The 24,064-nt window shown below is 47.4% G+C and overlaps 1 protein-coding gene across 1 annotated transcript; it reads right to left on the reverse strand.

Annotated features, from left to right (window-relative positions):
* Positions 1-667: 667 nt before the first annotated feature.
* TGFBI (transforming growth factor beta induced) lies at positions 668-22,392 on the reverse strand. Its single transcript, XM_066560090.1, has 17 exons — positions 22,283-22,392; positions 17,975-18,073; positions 11,737-11,801; positions 10,597-10,754; positions 9,481-9,645; positions 8,642-8,788; positions 7,810-7,951; positions 7,039-7,251; positions 6,765-6,902; positions 6,380-6,525; positions 6,080-6,216; positions 5,449-5,579; positions 3,442-3,566; positions 2,440-2,542; positions 2,162-2,241; positions 1,538-1,562; positions 668-1,373 (listed from the first exon to the last, which is right to left on the reverse strand). Exons 1-17 carry the CDS (start codon positions 22,390-22,392, stop codon positions 1,318-1,320), a joined length of 2,040 nt encoding a protein of 679 aa, XP_066416187.1. The 3' UTR covers positions 668-1,317.
* Positions 22,393-24,064: the final 1,672 nt, after the last annotated feature.

Raw genomic sequence — 24,064 nt, forward strand, 5'->3', positions numbered from 1 at the left:
CTGCATCATGCCAGAAAAATAACAAAGAAAAATGGGGGGGGGGGGGGGGGGGGTGAGGGGTAGTGAAGAAGAGAAATAAAAGAAGAGCTAAAAGAGGAGATGGGTATTTTTCACACATTTGAGTTATGTAGATGACTCTGAGCATGTGGGATTTCAGTTTGGGCTTTTAATAGAAGGAGAACTATCAGGGTATTTCTCTGCCAGAGCAAGAAAAACAATCTTGAGTCTTTTGTGTTCTGCACATGACACCCTCTTTCTCTTTTCTCTTTTTTGCCTCCCACTCCTGGGTTTCACCAAGGTAACAGTGACCAGGGAGTGAATCTGAAGCCACGATGGGGAGTGGATGTGGCGCTGAGCTCCAGCTGCCAGCAAAGGTGGCTGGGAGGATGTGCATGGCTAAGGATAACTATAACTGTCCCTGTGCTCCTTGGACAGTGACAGTGGCTGCCCATGAAAGCACCAGCAGAAAATGATGCCAGGCCAGGGTCAGAGAGGAGAAATGCAGAAATGCTCTGTCCTTCCACTCAAGTAACTATTAGGCCTATCAATGTTGATCCAGCCAAATCTGATTCCCCTCCTTCCCAGTGCTCAGGTTTGATCACCTGGTGCCATCAGGCAATTCAAACCAAGCAAAAACCCAACCAAGCACTGTAATCACTTTTTATATTTATATTTTTGATTTTATTTTTAATTTTTATTAAAAAACAACCATTATTAAAAATGAATCATTTACTGGAAGGCTTCAGCCAGGGAGAACTCTCATTTCAAATCTCATTAACAAAATGCAGCACAGTTATAACCATAGGCACAAAAAAATAAAGACCCCAGTTAAAAAAAACAGAGAATACTTTAAACCATAGCTTATAACTATGCAATTTTCTCAATGTCAATAAAGAGAATTTTGTTAAAAGCCTGCAGATCAGAATTTCATGGAAGACTTTTAAAATCCAAGGGAAGAAAGAAGGACATGCTTGTTTAAAAAAATAAAAGTCCCTTGAATGTACCTATCAAGCCCAAAAAATTGAAAGTTGGTGAATAAATTTATTTTAAAAAGAAACAAAACAAAAATTAAACAAAACAAACAAAAACCCTTAAAACATTTCCTTGGTCTGGGAACTTCAAAGTCAAAACCAAATAAAAATGGTCTTAAAAATATATACATATATATGGCTTTTTGTTTTTCCTATCCGTTTCTTTGCAAACAAAAATAAATTTAAGGGTGGCATTTGGTTTTTAAAAATGGTTCTGTCCTTCTCTTCAGCTGTCAGCTGGAGTGGATGGGATGGAGGCACTGACTGGTGGCTGCTCACGATGGGCTCAGAATCCCCCCGAGTTCTCCTTCATCCTGGCCAGTATCCGGGAGTAGACAGGGGCTGCCAGGGAGAAGAGCAAGCTGGGTGGGTGACACAGAGCATCCCCTGCCCCTCTCCTCCCAGCCATGCCACACCTTGCTTAGAGCAAGGGAGGAGGAGAAACCTCTCTTCAAGGGATGGGGGACACAATGGAAATTAGAGGTGAGCTGGAGAAGTTGTTTTACCTAGTCGAGGATTCCTCTGAGAAACCTGCATGGAAAGAAAACAGGGTTTGCATAAACTCAACTCTCCAACAGCCATAAGAACAGTTTGTTTGTCAATAGAGTTATCCTTAATCTCCAAAAGCTATGGATGGATGGCTCTTCATTATTGGAAGCTGATATATAATAGTACCATGCCAAGGTTACATTCACAGTGTGCTGCAAACTGAAGCTTTGTGTTGCAAAATTGTTATTATTTTTATAACTATTTTTATATAATATAATTAAAATTATATCTATATTATATATAATATAATTATATATTATACAATATATATTATATTATATATAACATATATATAGATATTATATAAGATAATACATAATATATATTATATATTTTAAATTATATTAAATTAATATAATTTTATTATTATTTCTTATAATTAAGAATTATATAAATAATAATTACTTATTATTTCCTACAATTTCTTATTAAATCATGCAAGAAGAGAGGATGGATCATTCCATGGAACACATACACTCACTTTCCTTGGAAGTCAGTGTATGAATGTCACATGATTTTCCAATAATTATTACCAAAATGCAATTTCAGCAGTTTCACAGTGAGAGGTTTTTCCCTTTTACCTTGGATAATGCAGATGCCTGTTTGAAGATTTCTAATGCGGGATCTGCAGGCTCATCACCTCTTTCTTGTGGCCTTGAAGCTAAGGGTGAGACAGTGAAAGCATTGAAATACTTGTCAGAGCATGCAGGCTGCTTTCTTCTTCTATTTTCTGCTGAAAATCCCACTACAAACTAATCTCTCCTCACTAAACTGAAGCAATTGCCCCAGGTCCCCAATCCCTCCCAAAGCAGTTTTGCTGTAACAAGGTTTCTCTGGACATTTCTGACCATGGACCTACCCTGTGGCTGTAAGACAGAATTCACAGCATAAATGACACCATTTGTGGCCATGATATCACTTTCAGCAACAGGCTCCTTGTTGATATGTATTATGTTGTTCTTCTGTTCAGTAAAAGAAAGAAATAAAAAATGTAGAAGATGAGAATCTTCTGTCATTTCCAATGTTATTAAAAAAAACCTTTCACTTTGCATTCATTCATTTACTGGATGGTTGAAGGCATTTTCATTCCTCTTGCCAATTACGGAGAATATAAAGACAAATTATAGTCTGAGTATGTCCTGGAATGGCTCGCAGGCTTTGGACTTCCTCAGTGCAACTGGCTGGGAATGCTGTCCCATGGCAGCAGAGCACATCCACCAGCACCCTGCCAGGGGGATGGCTGTGGAGATGGGATCAGGACAGGGCAGAGCAGGACTGCACATGGAAGAGTCCAGGATGCACCTTGGCCAATTCAATGCACCTGGAAACACAGCCCCTTCCATTTTTTTCCCTCCCATTGTGTTTTCTTATGCATAGAGTGAGCCATGATTGCTTATTTTCTGAAATGATTGTTTTCCTCAGTAGAGGATCCTACATTCCCTTATGTAGTGTAGAGTTTTTGAACTGAAATTATATATCTAAATAAACTCTGCTGCACTAAGGGAGCCCATGCAGAGATCATTTTCATTACACAAAAAGATATGTTAGCTGAACAAGCTATTCATCTCATTTATTTATGTTTTTCCCCCCATGACTCAGGGTTAAATTTATAGCAGCTCCTGGAAATCATTTACAACTGGTCTTCTGGGAGAAAGCTGAAGCAAACCACATTTCCTTCTTCCAGCTTGTTGAATTGAACAATGGCAACAGTCCCTCCAGTACAGCCCAGAAAACACTGGTGGGACTGTGGAGCTGCTCCCACAGCATCCAAATGGGCACAGACATGAGCTTTGGTCCATGACATGACAACCAAACACTGGACAGCCCTGCTGAGCACAGCAGCCCACCTGAGGTGACTCACCATGCTGACTTCCAGCTTGTCTCCCTGCATGGATTTCAGCCTCACCAGGGCAGTGACCGCGCCGCTCACCAGGATCTCATCAGCCACGTGGAACTTGAGGATGTTGGCAAGCTCCTTGGCATTACCTGGGGGAAGAAAACCTTTATAGCTGCACACCAGCACCAGCACTTGCTTCCCATAGTTCACGTGCTGGAACGGAATTACTTGGAAAACACCACAATTTCCTGGAAGTGTGAAGAAACAATGTAAAGTTGTTTCTTCAAACAATTCACACCAAAACCAAAAACCAGGCAGAAGGACCTGATTAGGGCACTGAGGCCACTCCTGCCTGGGCAGGTCAGGTTCCCAAATCCAGAAGGACACTCTCCCAATGTCCTTGGTACCTACCAAGCCTGCCCTACACCTGAATTCTCTCATTCTTGGGTTTTCATCCCTCATTCTCTCACTGTGCCAAGTGAGAAGCTGCTTCTCGGAATGAACCTGCTTCTCTTGCTGCTTTCACTTCCCAAGGAAGTCTGGGATGGGGTGGGGAAAGACCCATGTGAAATAAGGAAGCAGATAGGGCATTCTGGTATTTCAAATGTCACCAAGGCCAGTGTCACTTGGCAACAATCCTCACAGCTGGGTAGGAAGGGGAAAAGTGCAGCAGAAGTGACACTAATGTCTCATGGACTGATACCACCCCACTGAGTCTCTACTCACACAGCTGTGCTTTGAAACAGATTTTGGGAAGATGAGGGCTTTCCCTGCACCATCTATTTTCCAGAAGAGGTGGTGACGTGCACGGCTCGGGCCAGTAGCACATCTCCATCTCCTCCTTCAGAGGACACAGGGTCACTGACAAGCCCCACAGACAGACAGACAGACAGACAGACAGACAGACAGACAGACAGAGTCACTGTCAGCTACAGGCAGCTAGTGCAAAGGTGGTCTCCAGCCACAGCTCCCTCAGCAAGGGGGACTTTTTGTTTCAATGTTTTCAAAGACTGTATGCCAGCTTTTTTCCTTAGGGTGGCCACAGTTCACTCTGCACACCCTCACCAGCACAATCCACCTCTGCATCAGAGGCATAAGCTAAACATTTGTGTGAGGAAAGAACATCTCAAGGGTCTGCATCTGGGAATCTTCATTCCTGCAGCCATTTACAATGGCTGCAAAACACTTCTGAAATATTTGTATGTTAAGCATAAGGCTAGACTGATATTACTGGTTCCTCATCCCTGCACTTAAAAGGATAACCAGCTACCAGGGGCAGATGCTTCCCAAATTATGATGTCAATGTTTGGCTGGGATTTAATGACAAGACATTACATTCAAATACCTGACATTGTTTCCAGCCACAACCAGTTTTCAACGTGAACAAAATAAAAGATCATGCTGCTTATCCAGAAGGGAGTTATTAAACATTCCCGTGCTTTTCTCCACACCCAGCCTGCATGCCTTTGCTTTTCAGGATAGTGGTCTTTGTCTGAGCTAGAATGGTACTTAGCTAGAATTGTTGGCTTCCCAGGATTAGACTGGACCTCCTGCTTTGTCCACGTACATGGAGAAGGAGGAACAGCCCCAGCCTTTTATTACTTAAATTTCATACAGTGTAACTTGAGGCTGTATGTGGATTAAGTCTTTTCCTTGCAAAACTTACTGCAGACACCCTGATCCTGTGCTGTCAAGAGTCACATTCTCACTTCTTTCATTTCTTTTAGAAATATCTGGGAGTTATCTCACTCACACCACCAGTACAGCCAAATTAAAAGTCACAGTGAGTTTGTGACACACACTACAAACGTATCTTCCAAGAACACAGGCAGTATAAACCCAGCTTGGGGAATCCAGTGCCACTCTCTGCATCCTCAGCTTCTGCTCATACAACTCCATTGGGTAGGAAGCTCATGCTTCCAACAGGCAGAGCCAAAGAATGAGATACAACAGAGAAATTTGGCCATTCCTCTCAGTATCACAGCAGTCCCACACAGCAGCTCATCCTCCAAATGTTGTGGAGATGCTCACCCAGCAGTTTGTTGAGCTCCCCCTGGGGCATGGCTTGGAAAGCTTCGTTTGTGGGAGCGAACACGGTGAAGGTTCCCGGCCTGTTGAGGTTCTCTGTCAGCCCTGCAGACTGGATTGCAGCCACCAAGGTACTGCAAAGCAAACAGGCATCAAATGCTTCACTGCAAAACACTTCACTGGTCAGCTGTGTGCTGGGCTCAAGGGAGAGCTGGGGAGTTACAATGTGAAATCCTGCTGGGGTGCAGCAATTCAAATAGCCAAAATGGTGATTAGGGAGGGAATGAGCTGTGGGGTCCAACCAGAACATCTGAGAAATGGCAAAGCAACCTGGGAGTGCTGACTCCATGGGGACCAGGTGGTATGAGGAGTCAGAGAGGTCTGGCTACAGTGGGCAGAGATGGCTTTAGAGCCAGATTCTTGTGGTATTAAGGGAACCACTTACTCTTGGCTCACAGTTGACTGAGGGTTATTTGAAGTTTCACTCCCTATAATTTAGAGAGACCATGGTTTTGGATGATCTTTCTATGCTAAAAAACATATACATTGTCATGACTACAACCCATAATAAATAGAAACTGCTTTGGCAGCTATTTTGCTTCTAACTGGCACTTGGGAAGAGCAGAAAGGTCACCTGAAGCGATGGTCTGCCTTGAGAACATCCATCACTGAGCCAGTAGGAGGGGTCAACATTTTGTCCACACTAAAGAGGGTCCCAAACCTTCCCCTCTTGTCATGGGCAGCGATGCAGGCATTTTCAATGCAAAGGTTCTGCAAACACAATCACAGAAAAGAAGACTTCATTAGAATGCTTCAAAAGAGAGATGTTGGTGCTTTCCACACTGCTCATTTCCCCTTTTTACACAATTGCTGTAGCATCAGAACACTGAGCATCCCCCAGCCCCGAGGAGCACAGCACACAGGGAGGACTCACGTTGCGGTACACAAAAACTCTCAGCTCCTTGTCCCCCAGAGTCTTCAGTTTCTGTCCATGATACAGATATTTGGAGGAGAGCTGGTCTTTCACAATGTGGTTCAGAAGCAAGTTTCTCATGTTGCTGTCAATAACAGGGAGTCCATCTGCAGCAAAAAGTGTGGAAAGAACCAGTGATTCACTTAAAATGGCTATTGAGCCGCTAAAAACCACTCAAATACAGAGCATTACCCACATCAGTTTTATATTGTGAACCTGGATGCCACTGCCTCGAGGCATTTGAGAGAGGATTTGCATACTTGTGCACTGAAATCTGGCTGAAAACTGTTTGAAGAAGATCTGTGGCCCAAAGTGATGGAAGAAAGGGATTTAATCCCTGGTTTACCTTTGAACACATTATTCACTGGGGCAAGGAGGGTCACTCGCTCACTGCCAGTTAGATGAGAACTGAGCCCAGCTTGTCTGAAAAGGTCTGTAGACTTGGAAACTTCAGATTCTTGTGCCAACTCAAACACAGTCTTAGCTGAAAAGAAAAGCAACACATAGTTACCTTGCATTAAAGGTTATCCACTCATCACTATGCCCTCTAAATCCAGGATTTCCTTGGCAAAATAGACAAAAGAAAGGCAGCAGAAAGAACTGCAGAGAGGCAGCAGTACCTGAGTCTGGGATCAGCAGCTCATTCACAAAATGCACCACGCCGTTGGTTGCCAGGACATCCTTGTTGGCAATGATGGGCTTCCCGTTGAGGGTCAGCTCTTCCCCACTGCAGCCCACGTCCAGGGTGGCTCCTTCCAGGGTCTCCATGGTCAGGCCAGCAATGATGGCCTCAGCACACATGGCTGACTTCAGGATGTGATGGTTCAGCAGGTCTGTGAGAGAGGAGAGTGCCTTAGTGAGCTGCAAACACCAGCTATGAAAGTGTTGCAGCTTTCAGGGATCCTGTTCCATGGCCAGGGTGTACTCCATAAAATGCAGTCATTTTAAATTGAGCTGATTTCAATTCCACAGCCTGTGAAATAAAATGCCTAAAAAGAGTCACTTTTTATAAACTTTTGCCAATTTCAAAAGCCTTCATGTGAGTACTCGATGCACTTGTCAGGGGAAGTTACATTGATTAGATTTTATTTTTCTTGCATCTTGATGGATCAATAGAAATCACCACTGCAAAAAGGGCTAAAAGAAAACTCAGAAAAGGGACTGCTTCCGCTCCCTCATCCATATCTGGATGCCACTCCTGCTATGTCTACACATCTACAACCAAAGGGAGCTGGGCTGTCCAGTTAAAAAAGGTGGACTCTGTCACATCTGTTCACTGCAGCTGTTGTCAGAGCGTATCAAGGAGCTGTTGACTTGTCCTTGAGAAAAAATTTAGAAGAACTGAAAAATACTCTTCAGCCTCTCAGTGGCCTCAGTGAACAAGCACTCACCCCTCAGGGCCTCTGGGTCTCCCAGGATCCTGTTCAGAGTTTCTCGTGGGATCTTCTCAAAGGCCTCGTTGGTGGGAGCCAGGAGTGTGTACTGGCCCTCGCTCTCCAGCAAGCTGCTGAGGTCAGATGCAGCCACAGCAGTCTTCACAGAAACAAGGAGAGAGGGAAAAACACATTCAGCCAGAATACAAAGGTCAGAAACTTTTTCCAGGGACACACTAAGGGCCAGACTTATTAAGGCTTTTATAATTTCAGAGGACTTGCAAAAAATCCTGAATAGCTTCATTCAGCACTTTGGTCCCTTTAAAAATTTGACCCAGCCCCATGGTTCTCTGGTGTTCCAGAAATTTGAGTACAAGAGCCCTTTTTTTGGCAAGACTGAGAGCTAGTTTGAATACCCAGATATGCCTGGAAAGGCTCACAGTACTTCCAGTGAATAATTCCAATCAGAACCCACATCTGGCTAACTGCAAATCCCCTGTGCATTTTCCTTAATTTGGCAAATACCAAGGCAAATAAATCAGGACACATAAAATTGGAACAGTTAATATCTCCTAAGGCTAAGACTCCCCTACAAGAATGAGGAGACAGACTCAGTGTCTCTGTTTTCTGAGCAGCCATAGAAGGGTGACAATTACTGTCACAAACCCTACTTGCACTGATAGCAAGCACTTCTCTTCCTAAATCAAAAGGAGATACATTGGTACAAGGAACTCATCAGCAGCTCCAGGCTCACAGCCCAAGACACTGGCAAAGCTCTTCAGGACAATTCATTGGGGGTGGGTTGCCTGAGCATCTTTAAGGAGAGCTGGAGCAGCCAGTGCTGACTGACCCGGAGGGTTTCCAGGCTGTCCTCAGTCTCAATGATCTGCTGGATGGTGTTGGTGGTGGTGGCGATGACCTTGTCGATGACATGAACCACTCCGTTGGTGGCGTGGTGGTCAGCTTTCAGCAGCCTGGCACAGTTCACGGTCACAATCTGCACAGGGAAAGACCATGGGTGTTACATGCACTAAAACCACTAAAGCCAGAAGGTAAAGTGCTGCTTTTCTATTTCTATTTCAAACGCAGTGAGCACTTTATTGAGTCGGCAAGAGCAGGAGTTGTATTTCCTTAAAATATCCTACCTTCTTTTCCTTAAATTTCCCTTAAAATTTTCCACCAAAAGTGAGAATGTTCTATCAAGAATGTTTGAAATATTTCAAATTTAAAGAGCTTTGAAAATCATCAGTGGTTTTGTCTACACTGAAGACTATGAAAATAAGCCAGAACCAATACTTGGGCAAGCAGAGTTACACAGCAGCATGGGCTGCGACCATCTGTTTAAAAATATCATTTTCAAACTCCTTCATAGTATGTATCTTAGTAGCTGTCAACCTAAGCATTCCAGAGTCCTGGAGGTCCCAGGACAGTGTAGGAGCTGCAAGGCAGCTGGAAAGCAAGCCTGCTGTGGGTAGGTTTAATATGAGCAAGAACTTCACTGCAGGTGAGCATGGAACAAGTTGCCCTGAGAGGGTGTGGGGTCTCCCTCACTGGAAACATCCAGAACCATGTGGACACAATCTTGTGCCATGTGCTTTGGGATGACCCTGCTTGGGCAGGGGGGTTGGGCCAGGTGAGGCACTGTGGTCCCTTCCAGGCCGAGCCAGTGTGAGCCTGTGAGTGCCTTACCCCGTTGGGATAGTGGTGGATCTGGATGGGCAGGTTCTGGTACATGGAGCTGAGGGTGGTGCCGTGTTTCAGATCATCTGTGAGCACCCGTTTGTCCACCATGTGGTAGCGGAGGGCGTTGAGCAGCTCAATGTTAACGTTGCTCACTAAGGAATCCAGAGTCTCCTGAAAATCAGAAAAATCAATTTTTCAGTGCTGAGTGCAATTAGGCATCTGCTAGAGAGTACCAGGAGGTCTGGCTGCTCCCAGGGGCCTCCCAAGGTGGGCATGTGGGCATGAATATTAAGTGATTCATTCAGCCTCATGCCATTTGTGTAAATTAAGAGCTCAGCTTTCTAAAATCTTTGTCTTTTGCCTTACAAAAGCAGCCAAGAGCTCTGACACCCAGTCCTTGGCACACAAAGGGATGATTGCAGCTCCAGAGTGGGATCATTGCATTGAAATGAGCAGTAAGGCAAAAGGGCCACTGACAAATACACTAAAAGACCTTTCCCAACAGCATCATCCCTGCAAGGGGCTCTGCTGAGGCATCTGGGACAAAGGCTTGGCAGTGGAGAGACCCATAAATATCCCCCCTCCCTGCCCTAGTAATTGTTCTTGTTCACAGGGATGCTCAACTGGGGTGGAAGTAGCAGTAGGACAGCAGTGACCACTTCAGGAGTGGAAATATCACAAGACATGGAAAGAGAAAATCAAAATGAATGTAAAGGAAATACATATCTAATTGAGCACGGGACACAGTCATGTGGGAATTACTGAGGCTCCAGCTGGGACTGGCTGTTTGTACAAATTAAGAACAACCAGAATGGGGATGTAAGGGACAAGAAGAAAACTGGTAAGGGATGGGAAGGTTCTTGCTGCAGGTCTCAGTTCAATTTCTAATGGTAACAAGCTGGGAAAACTGAATGAGGGGATTTCTACATCCACATCTCTCTGGTGATGGGATCTTTCAGAAGCAAAGCTCTGGAGCAGATGAACCAGCACAATGAAAACCATCCTGGAAATCCACAGCCCTTCCTCTATCAGTACTATGCCTATCCTGCCAGACCCCTGCAGAGCTGGATCTCCACTAGGGAAAAATCAGAGGAAGAGGAGAAAGCAGAGGGATTATCTTACAGCAGACAAGGATGCCCAGGCCTCATTGCTGGGAGCAAAAATTGTAAAACTTCCAGGTCCTTCTATCTCTGGCCTCAGGTTGGAGCGGTCGGAGTAGAGCTGTGTGGTGGCAGACCCAACTACTCCCAGGGTTTCATAGATGTTGGAAAGTGGCAGAGCTGAAAGAAGAGAAGGTTAAGTTCCCAAAAACATCATTCCTCCTTCTGGCTGAATTAAAGCATTGCTGGTGAGAATGCTGGGAAATGAAGCACACCAGGGGATTGGTGTCTGTTCAATAATTAGATAATGAATAATCATAGCCTGACAGCTTTGCCCTCAATTACAGCAATGTAATCCAGGATCTGCTGTATTCTTGGAAGTTTGAATGGATTTGTTTTCTGGGTTTATACAAATGTGATTTAGGCTAGCAAAGACATTGATTGCTTTCACCCAGTCCTGTTTGTATTCAGGCTTTTGGGATTTGGTGTTGGACACTGCTGGTCTCAGTGTCCACTGACCATGTGCATCAGCCCATGTGGTTAACTTGGAGCCATCAGACTTTTGCGGAGGGAAGTGTTCCAAAAGCAAAAGCAGAATACGGCTTTCTTCAAAAAACTCAGTTTATTCCCCCCAATATCAAGTGTATTTTCTCCTAAATAAAAGTTTGCTAACCCCATGCTTGCCAAAATGTTCAAGGCCAGTTTGGATGGGGCTTGGAGTGACCTGGTCTAGTGGAAGGTGTCCCTGCCCATGGCAGGAGGTTGGAACCAGATGAACTCTAAGGCTCCTTCCAGTACAAACCACTCCATGAAAATGAAAATGAGCAGAGATTGGCAGAGCTGTCTCTTCCTCAATTCATTCCTCTGAATTGAATTTCCAATACAGATATATTACTTGCTGGAATAAGTAGGTCCCTATGGCCTTCCCATGCTCGATTAAGTTCAATTACATCCAAGGTTCTAAGTTGTCTGGAACATTTAGCATGCTTTGGAGCTGATCTGACTCTTGGCTGGTGCTCCACCGAGTCCATTTTGGACTTGTTCGTGGCAATATTGTGCAGAAATCGCAAAAAATAAGTCCACTTTGGGCAATTTTCTAACATTTCCCTTTACTAGGCAGCTGTATAATTTTAAGTCTAAAAAATGTCAAGCATGTTTTTACCAGCTGGGCAGCCTTTTTCTCCAGGAACTTTTTCATATCCAGGACAGCACTCGTAACTGATTACTCTGCAATAAGAGATGGATACAGCAGATTAACCAGCAGTCTCACAGCTTTTTCTCTATTTTATATAATTCTGGGTCCATCCATGTTGGGGATGTTTCCAAGCAGATTTTCATTAGAAATACAGACTTCAACAAAAGACTAACCACACTTTTATCTCCTTCAGGGCTGCATGTTGCCAATTTCTCCACAGAACAAAAGCAGACACAATTTCTTTTCAAAAACACACTTTCCAGGAGACTTTATACAGGCAGTGGATGGAAACTGATTCCACAGTCCCAACAGGACTGCCAGTGCTGGTTCATCTGGGCACATTTCCCATGGGATTTGGGATCTCCTCAGCTGACTGCTGCTGTCACATCTCATCACTGCTCCACTGTGGCTCTTTGACCAAACCAGCCAAGCATTTCCCTCTCATTTCACCCTCTTTCTGTCCACCACCAGAAATTATTTGCTTACTTATGGGCAAAACCCACAAGACAGACCTGGAGGGAAAGGTGAACCCTGTTCTCAGATAATGTGCATTGGCACGAGGACTTGGGAAAAGCCCTGCAAGGAGAAATTCCACCTTGGAAATTCCACCTTGAAGTGGTGGGATGTGTATGCCCAGGCAGCCTGGGCAGCAGCACAGCACAGCTGTGTCCCTGTGAGCAGCCTCAGAGCAGCTTTCTGCTGGCCTTCTGGCTGGCAGCACTGTCCCCCTGTAAAACCAAAGGGGTCAGAGGCACCAGCCCAGGCTGTCCTGCTGATTTCAGACCCTAAATAAGCAAGAGCTGCCTGTAAACTGCATCCATCATCTGCAGCTCAGTTATCCGATTGAGAAACAATCATCTGATTCTCAAAGGTGGCCATTTGAGGGAACGTGGCTTGATACTAAGAGGGAGAAGAAAAAAAGAAAAAAAATGAAAAGGAGAAAAAAAAATCAATCCAGAAGTTGCCTGCTCATTTTCCCCAGGGGATTCTTTCACCTATTGCTCTATGCTTGGTGTGAAAGTAACAAGGCCACCTGATTGATGGGCTGAGAGAGCCAGGGAATAGGTGTTCCTCCCAAGCACAAGCATTTCCTCTGGGCTCCCAGCTGAATTTGAGACAAGTAGGATGCTGTACTGCTGAGGGTCAGCACACTCACTCAAAGAGAGAGGAAAATCCTCCAGCTTCAGATATTTGTCATCATTTTAACAAACAGTAGAAATGCCTTAGGTTTAATAGGGAATTCTTCAGGGTAATTAAGAGCCAGAAAGTGAAACAAATACCTGCTTTTGTGTGACAGAAGCAAATAAATTCTGTGTCACGGTTTCCTAAGAGAATTACAAACCAAACCCAGACTGATTGTCTAGACATTATATATTCCATGTGGGAAAGAGTTTGCCTAAAGCAATCCCTTCCTTTGACTACTGGAGATCTTAACACCCTGCTGCTCTGCTTTCCCAGCCCCCCTGTCTCGTGTTCATTGGAAACACACACTTTCTTCCCACACCACTTCCCTCCCCTACCTCCAATTTTTCTTTTTTTCACCCTAGAAACTAAATCCAGTCTAGACAGTTCCCTTGGTTCAGACCTGTAATCAAAGATGAAGAGCTGATTAAAGAGAAATCATTCCAAAGTGCTGACGAGGGCTTTCAAACCCTTACTTACAGATCAATTGGAGATTAATGAGCTGCTCCAAAGGGGCAGGGCAGGGATGCACAGCCTGTGGCACACTGGCTCACAGCTGCCCCTGGTGCCTGCCAGGAGGGGAGGGCACTGGCAAGGGATGCAGATACCTGGTCAAATGTGGAATTGGATGGTGCCTGAAGCCCCTTCCCAGCCAAACCATTCTGGGATTCCATGACTGCACTTCCTGCTTTTCACTGGGTTTGTGGGCATCTCCAGCAGCAAAGGAAGCTCATGGCAAGAGGGTAGAAACGGGGCCAGCTCCACTTGGGCAGGGACTCCCTCGAGTCCCCTGTCTCACTCTCCCACTGAAGGGGGCCCTCAGCATCCCCTGGCGTGTGTCTGGCACCTTCAGCATCCCCTGGTGTGTGTCTGGAACCTTCACCATCCTGAGCTCTGGCAAACTGCTGCAAGGGGCCAGGTGAACACAGAGGAGCTCAGCCAAGGGCTGGCACCTTGTAGGAGCCAGAGATGAGGGTTATAAAACAGCTTCAGCTTCAGGCATTTGGCCTCCCATGGCTGGTGGACCAGGTGGAAACAAAAGCCCACCCAAAGGCACCATTGAAGGGGTTGCTCAGGGGTGGTCTCAGGGCTTGTCCCCAGCTGTCCCTGCAGCCACCTCCAGCCCTCAGAGAGGAGCAGCAGAGCTGGGCTGAAGGATGCTCTACACCCCAGTGCTGCCTTCCCCCACACATCCATGGGGCAGGGAGGCTGCTCTTGGCACATCCTGCTTCAGCTGGGTCAGAGCCACATTCTGCTGCCCAGGGAGGAGAACTTCCCTTGAGCACCTCCCAGCCACTGCTGCACACTCTGGGCTCTGCACAAAAGCCCTGGGAAGTGCCCAGTCCATCCCTGCTCCTGCTGCCTGCTCCGTGCCCAGTCCCTGCAGCATCAGGACACGGCGGATGCCAGCACTGTGGGTCACACTGGCACTGCCCTCACACACAGAGCATTTGTCATCCACTCTGCAACGCCTCAACCACAATTTCCTGACCTCCTCAATGAGTAATTTCAAGTCAAATCTATGGTTTTTAAGCCTCTGGTTTTGAAACACTATTTCTTTAATGTCTATTTGTGTCTGCCTGCAGAAGAAAGCTCCTTTAGTTTAGGCTTTTATTAGTCATTGTTCCACTGCTCTCGCATTCTTAGGAGCTGAAATTAAATTTAAAGTGCATTTTTCAAGGTAATAAAAATAAGCTTAGGCATATATTAGTGAAAAAAGATCCATTTGTAATAATTTCCTGTAATAAAGCCCATATGTTTTGTTTTTGTAAAATAAGTGCCAGTGATTTTTTTCTAAACTGAGGTTGTCTTCATTCTCAAGACAAAACAGGGGATGTGTTCCATTGCAACCCCAATTCTGGAAGAATGAGTCCAGTGCACAAGGGAAGGAGAAAAATATAAAATACAAAGGAAAAATGATGACAATATACTCTGAATGAACTACTTCTTTGACTTTGGAATAACCAACAGTGGAAAGTTACCTAATTACCAAAACACTTTTGTCTCAGCGCTCCTTGAAATCAAAGCAGTGTCAGACTTCTTGCCAACTATCTTATCTCCCTTCATCAGCAAAGATAAAAACTCTACATAAATCCTCTACCTAATTTCCCTGTAACTGTGTGAGCCAATACTTCAGCAGAGAAAAACAAACTAAAAAAAAAAAGCAGATAAAGAGGCAGAACTCTTCATCTGTGGTTTCCAGGCTGGCTTTCCTTGCTGCTCCAGTCACTCTAAGCCTCCCAGTGCAGGATGTGATCCTTCCACAGGAGTGAAGCTGTGCTGCAGGAGTGCAGAACTGTTCTGCCTTCCTTGCTGAGGGATGGATTCCTCTGCTCAGAGCCAGCTCTGCAGGAGCTCAGATTTGCTGCTCAGCAGTTCCTGCTCTCTCACTGACCTCCCTCCCAGCACCTGTGTGAAAAGGTGCTCAGAGCAGGAAAAGGAAAGAAACCAAAGCAGCCAAACCCATCATCCTAGAGCCAGGCATTTTCACCTGGAACACACAAGCAGCTTGTGGCACCAGTCACCCTTTAAGCAAATACAGAGGAAAACAGCCAGGTCAAATGTGAAGCAGATGAGATGGCTCAAGGGTCTCCTCCCCAGGACTGCTGCTCTCAGGTGGGAAAAACCTTTCAGGAGGAGGAGAAAATGACCATGCTGACCACGCTTATGCAGCTCCACCATCCCCCCAGGGCTGATGGGGTTCCCCCTGCCTGTGAGAGGAGCACCCACTCAGCTTTAGGAGGGGACTGCTGACCACAGATCCCAAGCAAAGGCTGCATCCACCCAGTTATGATAAATGTGCCAAATCCTGTTTTTTTCCTAGGATTTCAGGGTATTCTCAAAACCTCTCATGGACCAGCTCAGCCCAACAGGAGGGGCCAGTTTGGAGGTTCATGCTGAGCACCATCAGCTGTGCCCACCTGATCTCCTGGGCTCTGACACCTGAGCCACAGCATCAGACTCCTGACACTGCTGCAGGAATTTGACTGCTACAGCACAATGCATCCTGTCCTTTACAGCCCCAATGACTCCTGATTGCTTCCATATGCCAGGCACACCACGTCCAGTGGGAGCCATCACAAGCAAACATTTGTAATCAGAGCTGTCCCAGGGTCCCCTGGAAACTCTGAGTCAAGGCACGTGTCTTTTGTTCTGCACCAGCCCTGCTAAAGGAGAGAGCAGGGCCCAGGCTCAGGAATGACTGGGAGGAGAGAACACAATAACACCCATTGTGGAGATGATGTAAAGCAAAGAATAGTGAGCAAATTCTGTGGATAATGGAAAGATTACCTCATAGGTTAACAGGCAGGTTAATGGTCTGTGTGCTTTTCTCTCAGTGATGCATCACTGGGTGAGACACTTGGGTAAAAGCAGAGAAAATGAGGTAGAAGAGTTCACCCCAAACGAAAGAGTTCTCCTCAAATGAAATAATGAAATGCTGCCAGATGCCAGTTATTCCACCTCCTCCTGGAGATAAGTGGATGAGTTTGTCTGTGCCAAATGCAGCTGCACTCTTGGTTTATATAAGGTTAGTTTCTCACTTGCTTCAGAGCTAAAGAAATCCATGGCTGGACTGCTTTGCCTTTCAGTGACCAGAGCAGCAAAGCTCTCCTACACCCACAGCTGAGTTGTGTTTTCTTTGGAGACACACTGAGCTACTCTGTTATCAGAAAAGGCAATGATGAGACCATATTGCTGTGCCATAACCTTGTCCATGTCATGTCAAGAAGCACCATTATTCAGCCAAGATGACAGCCTGAACTTTAATGACCCAAGCTAAGCCTTCCCAAAATTCTGTTTGTAGAATTAAGGGGAGGGGATCTGGTTGCTTGTTTTTACAATATTGCCTCTCCTTTTTTATTCTGAAAAGAAATTGGACATAAGGAAAACGATGGTGCATGCACACTGCATGGCACAGCCAGCAATACATCCTCCTGAAGTACAGAATTGTCCTCCTTAGGGCAAATTCATGTGAAGTACAATGAAAGGCCAAAGGCTGTGCACAGCCATGACTCCTGGTTTGCTTCCCTCCTCCCCACACCAACAGCACACATGAATCCTGACAGCCAGGTGTCACAGCTAAACCAATGATGGCAACACAAATCACCAGGGAAGGACAGCATGTTGCTATAGATCTAATTACCATTTACACTGAGCCATGAGGGAAACAAATGAGATGATTTTCTCCTCTCTGTTCTTGACCCTGCAGATCCAGGCTGAGACCTGGCCCAGAGCTCTGATCCCACAGCCAGGACTGCTCAGGGAATCTTTGCACTGGCCCTGGGTGTTGGGATGGTCCATGCAAGGGAGTCCAAAAGCCCAGCCTGGACTACAGCAAGGAAAAAGATTCTCTGCTCCTGCTCTACAGCCTGGCAGATAGTCAAGCATGCATAGCCTTAATTATCTGCTGACTGCATCTTTCAAAAGAATGTCCCGAGGCTGCTCACACAGATTCTTCATGCAACAGCTACTTGAATATTATTGTTTGCAATGTTAGACGTGGAATTGGCCTGCAAGTCTGATTAACTTTCCTGGTGGAGTCAGAGAGTGTTGGCTAAAGCTAACACCTCTTTCCTTCTATTTGTTTTCCCTTCCAAAGCAAACAGATGGAGATGAATTTTACATTCTCTCCAATATCCATCAGCTCTGGGCTGCTTTTTTCCACCTTTTTTATTTCTCAAATCTAGGCAGCATTGAGCCTATCATGGAGACAGTACTAGAAAACATCTGGCCTACACTTCATTACAGCACAGAGAGCTATTAAAGTATATATAGAAATGCAATTAGAATAAACCATCAGGGTTTATGTTTACATGGCACTTTTCATTCTTAACATCAAAGTGTTTTAGAAAAACAAACATTTCTTAGGGGGTAAAAAGCTAAAACAATTTTTAACAGGGACACACGTGACACACACACCATGGGCTCTGGCATCCCACATCTGCCATCTGCTTCTGCCACCCAGCACCCACCTCCACAACGGGGTCTTTGGGGAGACCCTGTCAGGCACCCAGGGACTTACGTGGACTTCCCACAGATCTTCCTCTGGTACCACTGCTTGCAGTTGGTGAAATATTTCCTGTTGGTGCCGATCAGCTTCTGCACCGCACACACGTTGGGGCTGCAGGGAACAGAGCACAAGAGGGTCCTGTCAGCCTCCCCCTGCCAATGCTGACCCCCAGCACGGAGCCAGACCCCACTGACAGAGCCTGAAAAGCCCTTCTGGGACGGCAAGGGAGGAAACCTTGAGAGCTGCAAGTCAACTTGCTCGACTCAGCCCTACAATGACTGTCATGAAGCGGAGGAAGCAGAGAAAGAGATCTCTCCTGACTCTGCCAGAGCATCTCTTTCTTCACTAAGTACAAATTCTTGACTTTTTTCCATGTTCCACCTCTCACCAAAATATAAAGAAATCAAGTAAAAATCCTTTGGTCAGAATTTCCATGGTGTACAGCTACTTAAAATTCAAAACTCAGCTAAAACCCCGGAAATTATGCAATAATACAAATCCTTGCAAAAGAAACCATTATTTTATTGTCTAGGACATAAAAAAAATAAAACGGATATTTATCAGCCTACAGACTTGCATCAAACCCAGAACTTTGGCTGTATGATAGACTCAGCAAATTCTGGACATGGATGCTGAGCTGAACGAGGGGAAAAGGAGCAGTGGCACTGCCCTCCTCTGCTTCAACACACCAGAAATGACAGCACAGATCAAGAGGGGCTGTACCAGTCCATAAGGTACCAAGAGCTCCTGCTCAGCCAAAAACCTGGTTTGTGTTCCATGTGTGAGCAACCCTGCTGAGAGCTGCCTGCAGCCCTGCAGCTTTCTAAGAAGTGGTATCACCGTGAGCAGAGATGTGGTCAAGCTGGGGCTGGGAGTTTCTTTGCTGCTGGTTTGGCCAGCACAGCATTTCCCTGCTCTGCCTGGCTCACCAGCTCTGTGGTTTGTGGCCAGCAGCCCTGGCCACGTGTGTAAGCAAAACATGGTCAGCACAAAAGATATGATTTATGGATCTGGGTTGCAAGGCCATCAAGTGCCTCTGGGCTTGACCAGAGGTGTAGCAAATGCTCCAGCAAGCTGAGGATGCTTAGCCCAGCTGAGGCTGGAATCCCAACACCACCACCATGTCCCAGTTGCAGCAGCATCACTAAAAGTATGCACAGCATTGGCTGCCAAGCAGATGAAGGGAAAACAAATAATTAAGCAAAACACATAAATCATCACTTCAGCCTGTCAGAAGCGCTCTGTGCTGTCCAAGGCAGATTTTCCATTTGCACAAACGAAACTCCCAGTGGGGTCTGGAGATGCTCTTGTGAAGGTCGTGTTGCTGTGCTCAGGAGAACAGGCAGCAGCCTGTGTCCTGCTGTGTCTGACCGAGGCACTGCCCCCCAAAATGAACAAAAGCAGAGTTTGCAGCCCAACCACCAAGTCCTCCTGCGGCCGTGCTTGCTTTTCAGCGGCATCCCAGAGGGGCCAGCCTGCCATCATTAGCATGAATTAACCTGAGGGTCTCCCAGAGCTGGCTGACTGCAGTGCCAGCCTCCGCGGGAGCCTGGCGTGCCTTCAATGAGCCTTTGTTGCTGCGGCTGCTGCAGGGCCCTGCGGAGGCAGCATCCGACCCTGCGTGTCCCAGGCACCTTCATCCTGCCCCGAGGGGAAAGAGAGGAGCTGCGGGACCTGGGGACACTCAGCTCATCATTCCCTCATTGCTGCCACATCCAGTAATGGTGGTTTGTTTCTTCATGAAAGGATTTCTTTCAGTTTCTGTATATAAGGCAGGGAACAAGGAGCGAGAACCTACTGAAAAAAAGTTAGAAATCACAAACCCAAACTTTCAGCTGGTGCAAACTGGCCCAGACTCAGCAACTTCCAAGCCAAATCATCGCTTAGAGAGACGTCTGTGCTCTCTGACTCAGCCCACCTTGGCCACCCGGCCCTGCCGTGCCGAAATATGGTTCCAATTACATCGAAATTCCAAACCTTGCCTCGATTTTAGCATCTGGCTGACGGCAGTGGACAATCCCTCTAATATTCATCTTGACAAGCCTGGCTACTGAAGGACTTGTTTGATCACTTCCCCCACATCCCCAGGAGCAGCCTGCCAAGAAAACCCTTGTGCCTCCAGGACAGCACTTCACTGCCTTGCTCCCTCCTCCCTGCCTGGGACTGCAGCTCTGTGGGGCTGCTCCTCCCTCCCTGACTTATGGGGGAAAACTTCTTTCCAGTTTTTGCTCAGTGTGGAAAAACCCCTGCTCAGGGCTGTGTTATCAATGATTCCTGCAGGCACGCTGTAGTAGCGGCTCCCTGCATTGCATGTCCTGGTTCCTTGCCCAGTCTGGCTTAAAATGAATTTGTCAACACTCTTCCCTCTCCTCGTTGGAGTTCATCACCTCTGCCATGCCGTTCCCAGCCAGCCACGCTGACTCCAGGATAAGACTGCCTATTGTTCCCCTTCAGCCAAAGCCTTTTGCTTGGCAGCAGCAGCTGGGAGCTGCTGGGACAGGGGCTGCCCTTGGGAAGAGGCTGAGAAAAGCAGCACTTGATGCACAGCCCCAGATACCTGCAATGGCTGTGGCCATGGTGCTGCCCAGCATCACCTTGTGCCCACAAAGCTGGCTGGCTTTGGGAAGAGCACTCCTACATTTTCATTTTCAAATGTCAGTGTTACTTATGCACTTTTCAGCTCCTCTCACTGACTTGAGCTGGTTCATTTTAAAAAAAGTTAATTAAGACATACAAGTTTTGCTGTGGAGCCAAGCTCTGCCTCCCAGCTTGCTCTGGGCTCAATAGGGGCATTGATGGTGTGGGGGATGCTCACAGCAAAGGGTGGCAGTCCTGCTTGCACATCCCTCTGGAGCTGGCTCCTACAAGCAACACAACACACCCCACATCCAGGATGTTTTTGGCTGGTTTTGTGCTGTTGTATCTCTTTGGCACATCATTAATCAGTGCTCAAAATTCCGTGTATGTACAAAAGTTAGCTTGGTAAAAATCACCCTCTCCATCACAATGGGAGCAGTGAGCAAGGAGCTGTGGTCAGCTACACTGGGTTTATCTCAATTCAGATGGAAGTTCTGGCATTCCATTGTGTCTTCCAAGGCACCAGAGTGGACCAGAGTCACATCTTACCCAGTGCCTCTGGTAATTGTGCAGGGTAAAAGCTTCTCCCTGCAGAGATGAGTGCACTGATTTACACCAGGACTGCCCTAACTTATTCAGCCCGAGCAAACTTCAATCTCAGGGCTATCAGCAGAACTATTTACTTAGTTTCACATCACACAGAGAAGGTGAACAAGATTCACTGTATTTCTACGTAAATCACTGCAATTCTGGCATTATTGACCCATTACAAATAAATATCAGCTCAGAATTTGCCTGTTGGATTGTGTCCCTGGTCAGGCATACAAACAGCACGTCCCTTGTCATAAATCCTGACCTAGATCCCTGCCAGAGAATGTATCAAATTGCAATATTTAAATGTTGGGAGTTTTTTTTATTTAAAGCATTTCATGACCCTGCTTCCAGCAATGCACTTAAACAGAAGCTTCAACTCAATCACTGTCACCATCCCGAGAGATGGAAGCCAGCTGAAAGGTCCTTCATCCTTTCACCATTCTTAACTCTTAATAAACTTTAAAAACAGTGGGAACAACTATTAACATTGGGTTAGTTTTCTGCCTATTAATGAACACTCAAAGTACTCACTCTATAACAGGCTGTGTATCAAGCAAGAGAGGTCTACATGCATTTTTCCATAGGCCTTATCTTGTAACGTCTATGAATGAATTAGTGATTATTTTTGTCAAGAAAACTTCCAAGACTAACTGAGGTTTCCAGTCAAAGAGTAAGTTGGTGCTGACTCCACAGAGTCATTGAAGGGGTTTTTTTTCATACAAATTCATAAAAACAAGAATTCTTTCCACAAAATCTTTAATGGCTCAAAATCTAGGGACTTTTACCCCCTTTTTCCTTAACAGGGATAAACTGATAAAGAAGCATTGGAGGGTCCGAACTGACATCTGCAACACTATAACACTAAGTTTCGTGATGGAAAGGGGGAAAAGTTACCCAAAGAAAAAAGGTTGCCAGGGGATGAAAGACAAGGAAATGAGAAAGAGAAAGAGTTACCTCTTCTCTTCCTCTTATAAGAGGAAGAGAAAGAAAGCAGTGGTTACCGAGAGAGCTCCCCACGATGCCCGCACGGCCCCGGCCCGCACAAAGACCCCGGGGCGAGCCCGCACCGGGCGCATCCTCCGCGGGCCGGGCAAGCATGGGGGAAAAAGGGTTTAAAAGAGATTTTCCCCCCTCCCTGCCTCCCCTTACCCGTGCTGCCGGCCGCGGAGCCGGCTGTGCTGCAGGACCTGCTGATACGGGGACTTGGCGGCGGCGGCGAGCCCGAGCGCCAGCAGCAGCAGCGGCAGCGGGCGCGCCATGGCCGGGCAGCGCGACGGGACCGGCTCGGCTCGGCTGGGCTCGGCTGGGCTCGGCTCGGCTCGGCTCGGCTCGGCTCGGCTGGGCTCGGCTCGGCTGGGCTCGGCTCGGCTCGGCTCGGCTCGGCTCGGCTCGGCTCGGCTCGGCTGGGCTCGGCTCGGCTCGGCTCGGCACGGCACGGCTCGGACCGGCTCGGCTCGGCTCGGCTCGGCTCGGCTCGGCTGGGCTCGGCTCGGCTGGGCTCGGCTCGGCTCGGCTCGGCTCGGACCGGCACGGCACGGCTCGGCTCGGCTCGGCTGGGCTCGGCACGGCTCGGCTCGGCTCGGCTCGGACCGGCTCGGCTCGGCACGGCACGGCTCGGACCGGCTCGGCTCGGCTCGGCTCGGCACGGCGGCAGCGAGCCCCGTTAAATGAGGCGGCGGAGCGGGGGCGGGAGCGGCCCCGCGGGGGGAGCGGAGCCGCCCGGCCCGGCCCGGCCCGGCAGGAGGGGAGGGGAGAGGGGAGAGGGGCCGCCCCCCGCCAGGGGCATCCATCCGTCCCTCCGTCCGCCCTTCCATCCGTCCCTCCGTCCGCCCATCCATCCGTCCCTCCGTCCGCCCTTCCATCCGTCCCTCCGTCCGCCCTTCCATCCGTCCCTCCGTCCGCCCATCCATCCGTCCCTCCGTCCGCCCTTCCATCCGTCCCTCCGTCCTCCCTTCCATCCGTCCCTCCGTCCGCCCATCCATCCGTCCGTCTGCCCGCACTTCGCTCCGTCCGTGTCCCGCAGACCTGCCGCGGGGGGGGGAAGCAGACAGGGATGTTTTATATCCCCCTTCAGGGAGCAGCGTTTCATTTTCAATTTCTTTTGCATCCGGACTTTCCCCTCCACCTGCCCCAGGCGGGACTCAGAGCGGGTGGGTGCTCTGCCCCCTCCGGGATCCCCCTGCCCCCGGGGGCTCTTCTGCTTTCAGCCCAGCCCTGCCACACCCGTGCTGCTCCCAGGTCCCCTCAGTGCCTCCTGGTGTCCACCCACTCCCAGCCACTTCAGCACGGGCAGGGGTCACCCTTGGCAAGTGGTTTCTTGTTGCTTTTGTACCAAACCAAATGAAAGCAGGAGGTTTCAGGCTGAGAAAGTTGGAGGTGCTCAGTCTGGAGAAGAGAAGTTTCAGGGAGATCTTAGAGACTCTAACAGTACCTAAATGAGGCTTACAAAAAGGAAAGAGAGCAACTTTTTTTATGGTTAGATAGTGTTAGGACAAAGGAGAATGGTTTTAAACTAAAAGGGGAGAGATTTAGATTTGATATTAGGAAGAAATTATTCTCTGTGAGGTTGCCCAGAGAAGCTGTGGCTGCCCCATCCCTGGAAGTGTTCAAGGCCAGGCTGGACAGGGCTTGGAGCAAGCTGGGACAGTGGAAGGCATCCCTGTCCATGGGAGGAGGTTGGAACAAGATGAGCTTGTAAGTTCTTTCCAAACCAAACCTTTGTGTGATTCTATGATTCACTGCAGCATCCCAGTGTTTGTAAAGGATTTGCTCTGATTGGATTGACATCAAAGTCAAAGGGTTCTGTCCTCCCTAAATCTGCCTGGGAAGCAAAAGGGGTCCTTTGGGGCCACTTGCCCTAAGGGACAGATCTGTGCAAAATCCTCCTGTGGCTTTGCAGACTGGGCAGTGGCCAGCAAGGGCAGCTGCTCA

Source organism: Molothrus aeneus, chromosome 15 (assembly GCF_037042795.1).
Source record: "Molothrus aeneus isolate 106 chromosome 15, BPBGC_Maene_1.0, whole genome shotgun sequence".
Lineage (NCBI taxonomy): Eukaryota > Metazoa > Chordata > Aves > Passeriformes > Icteridae > Molothrus > Molothrus aeneus.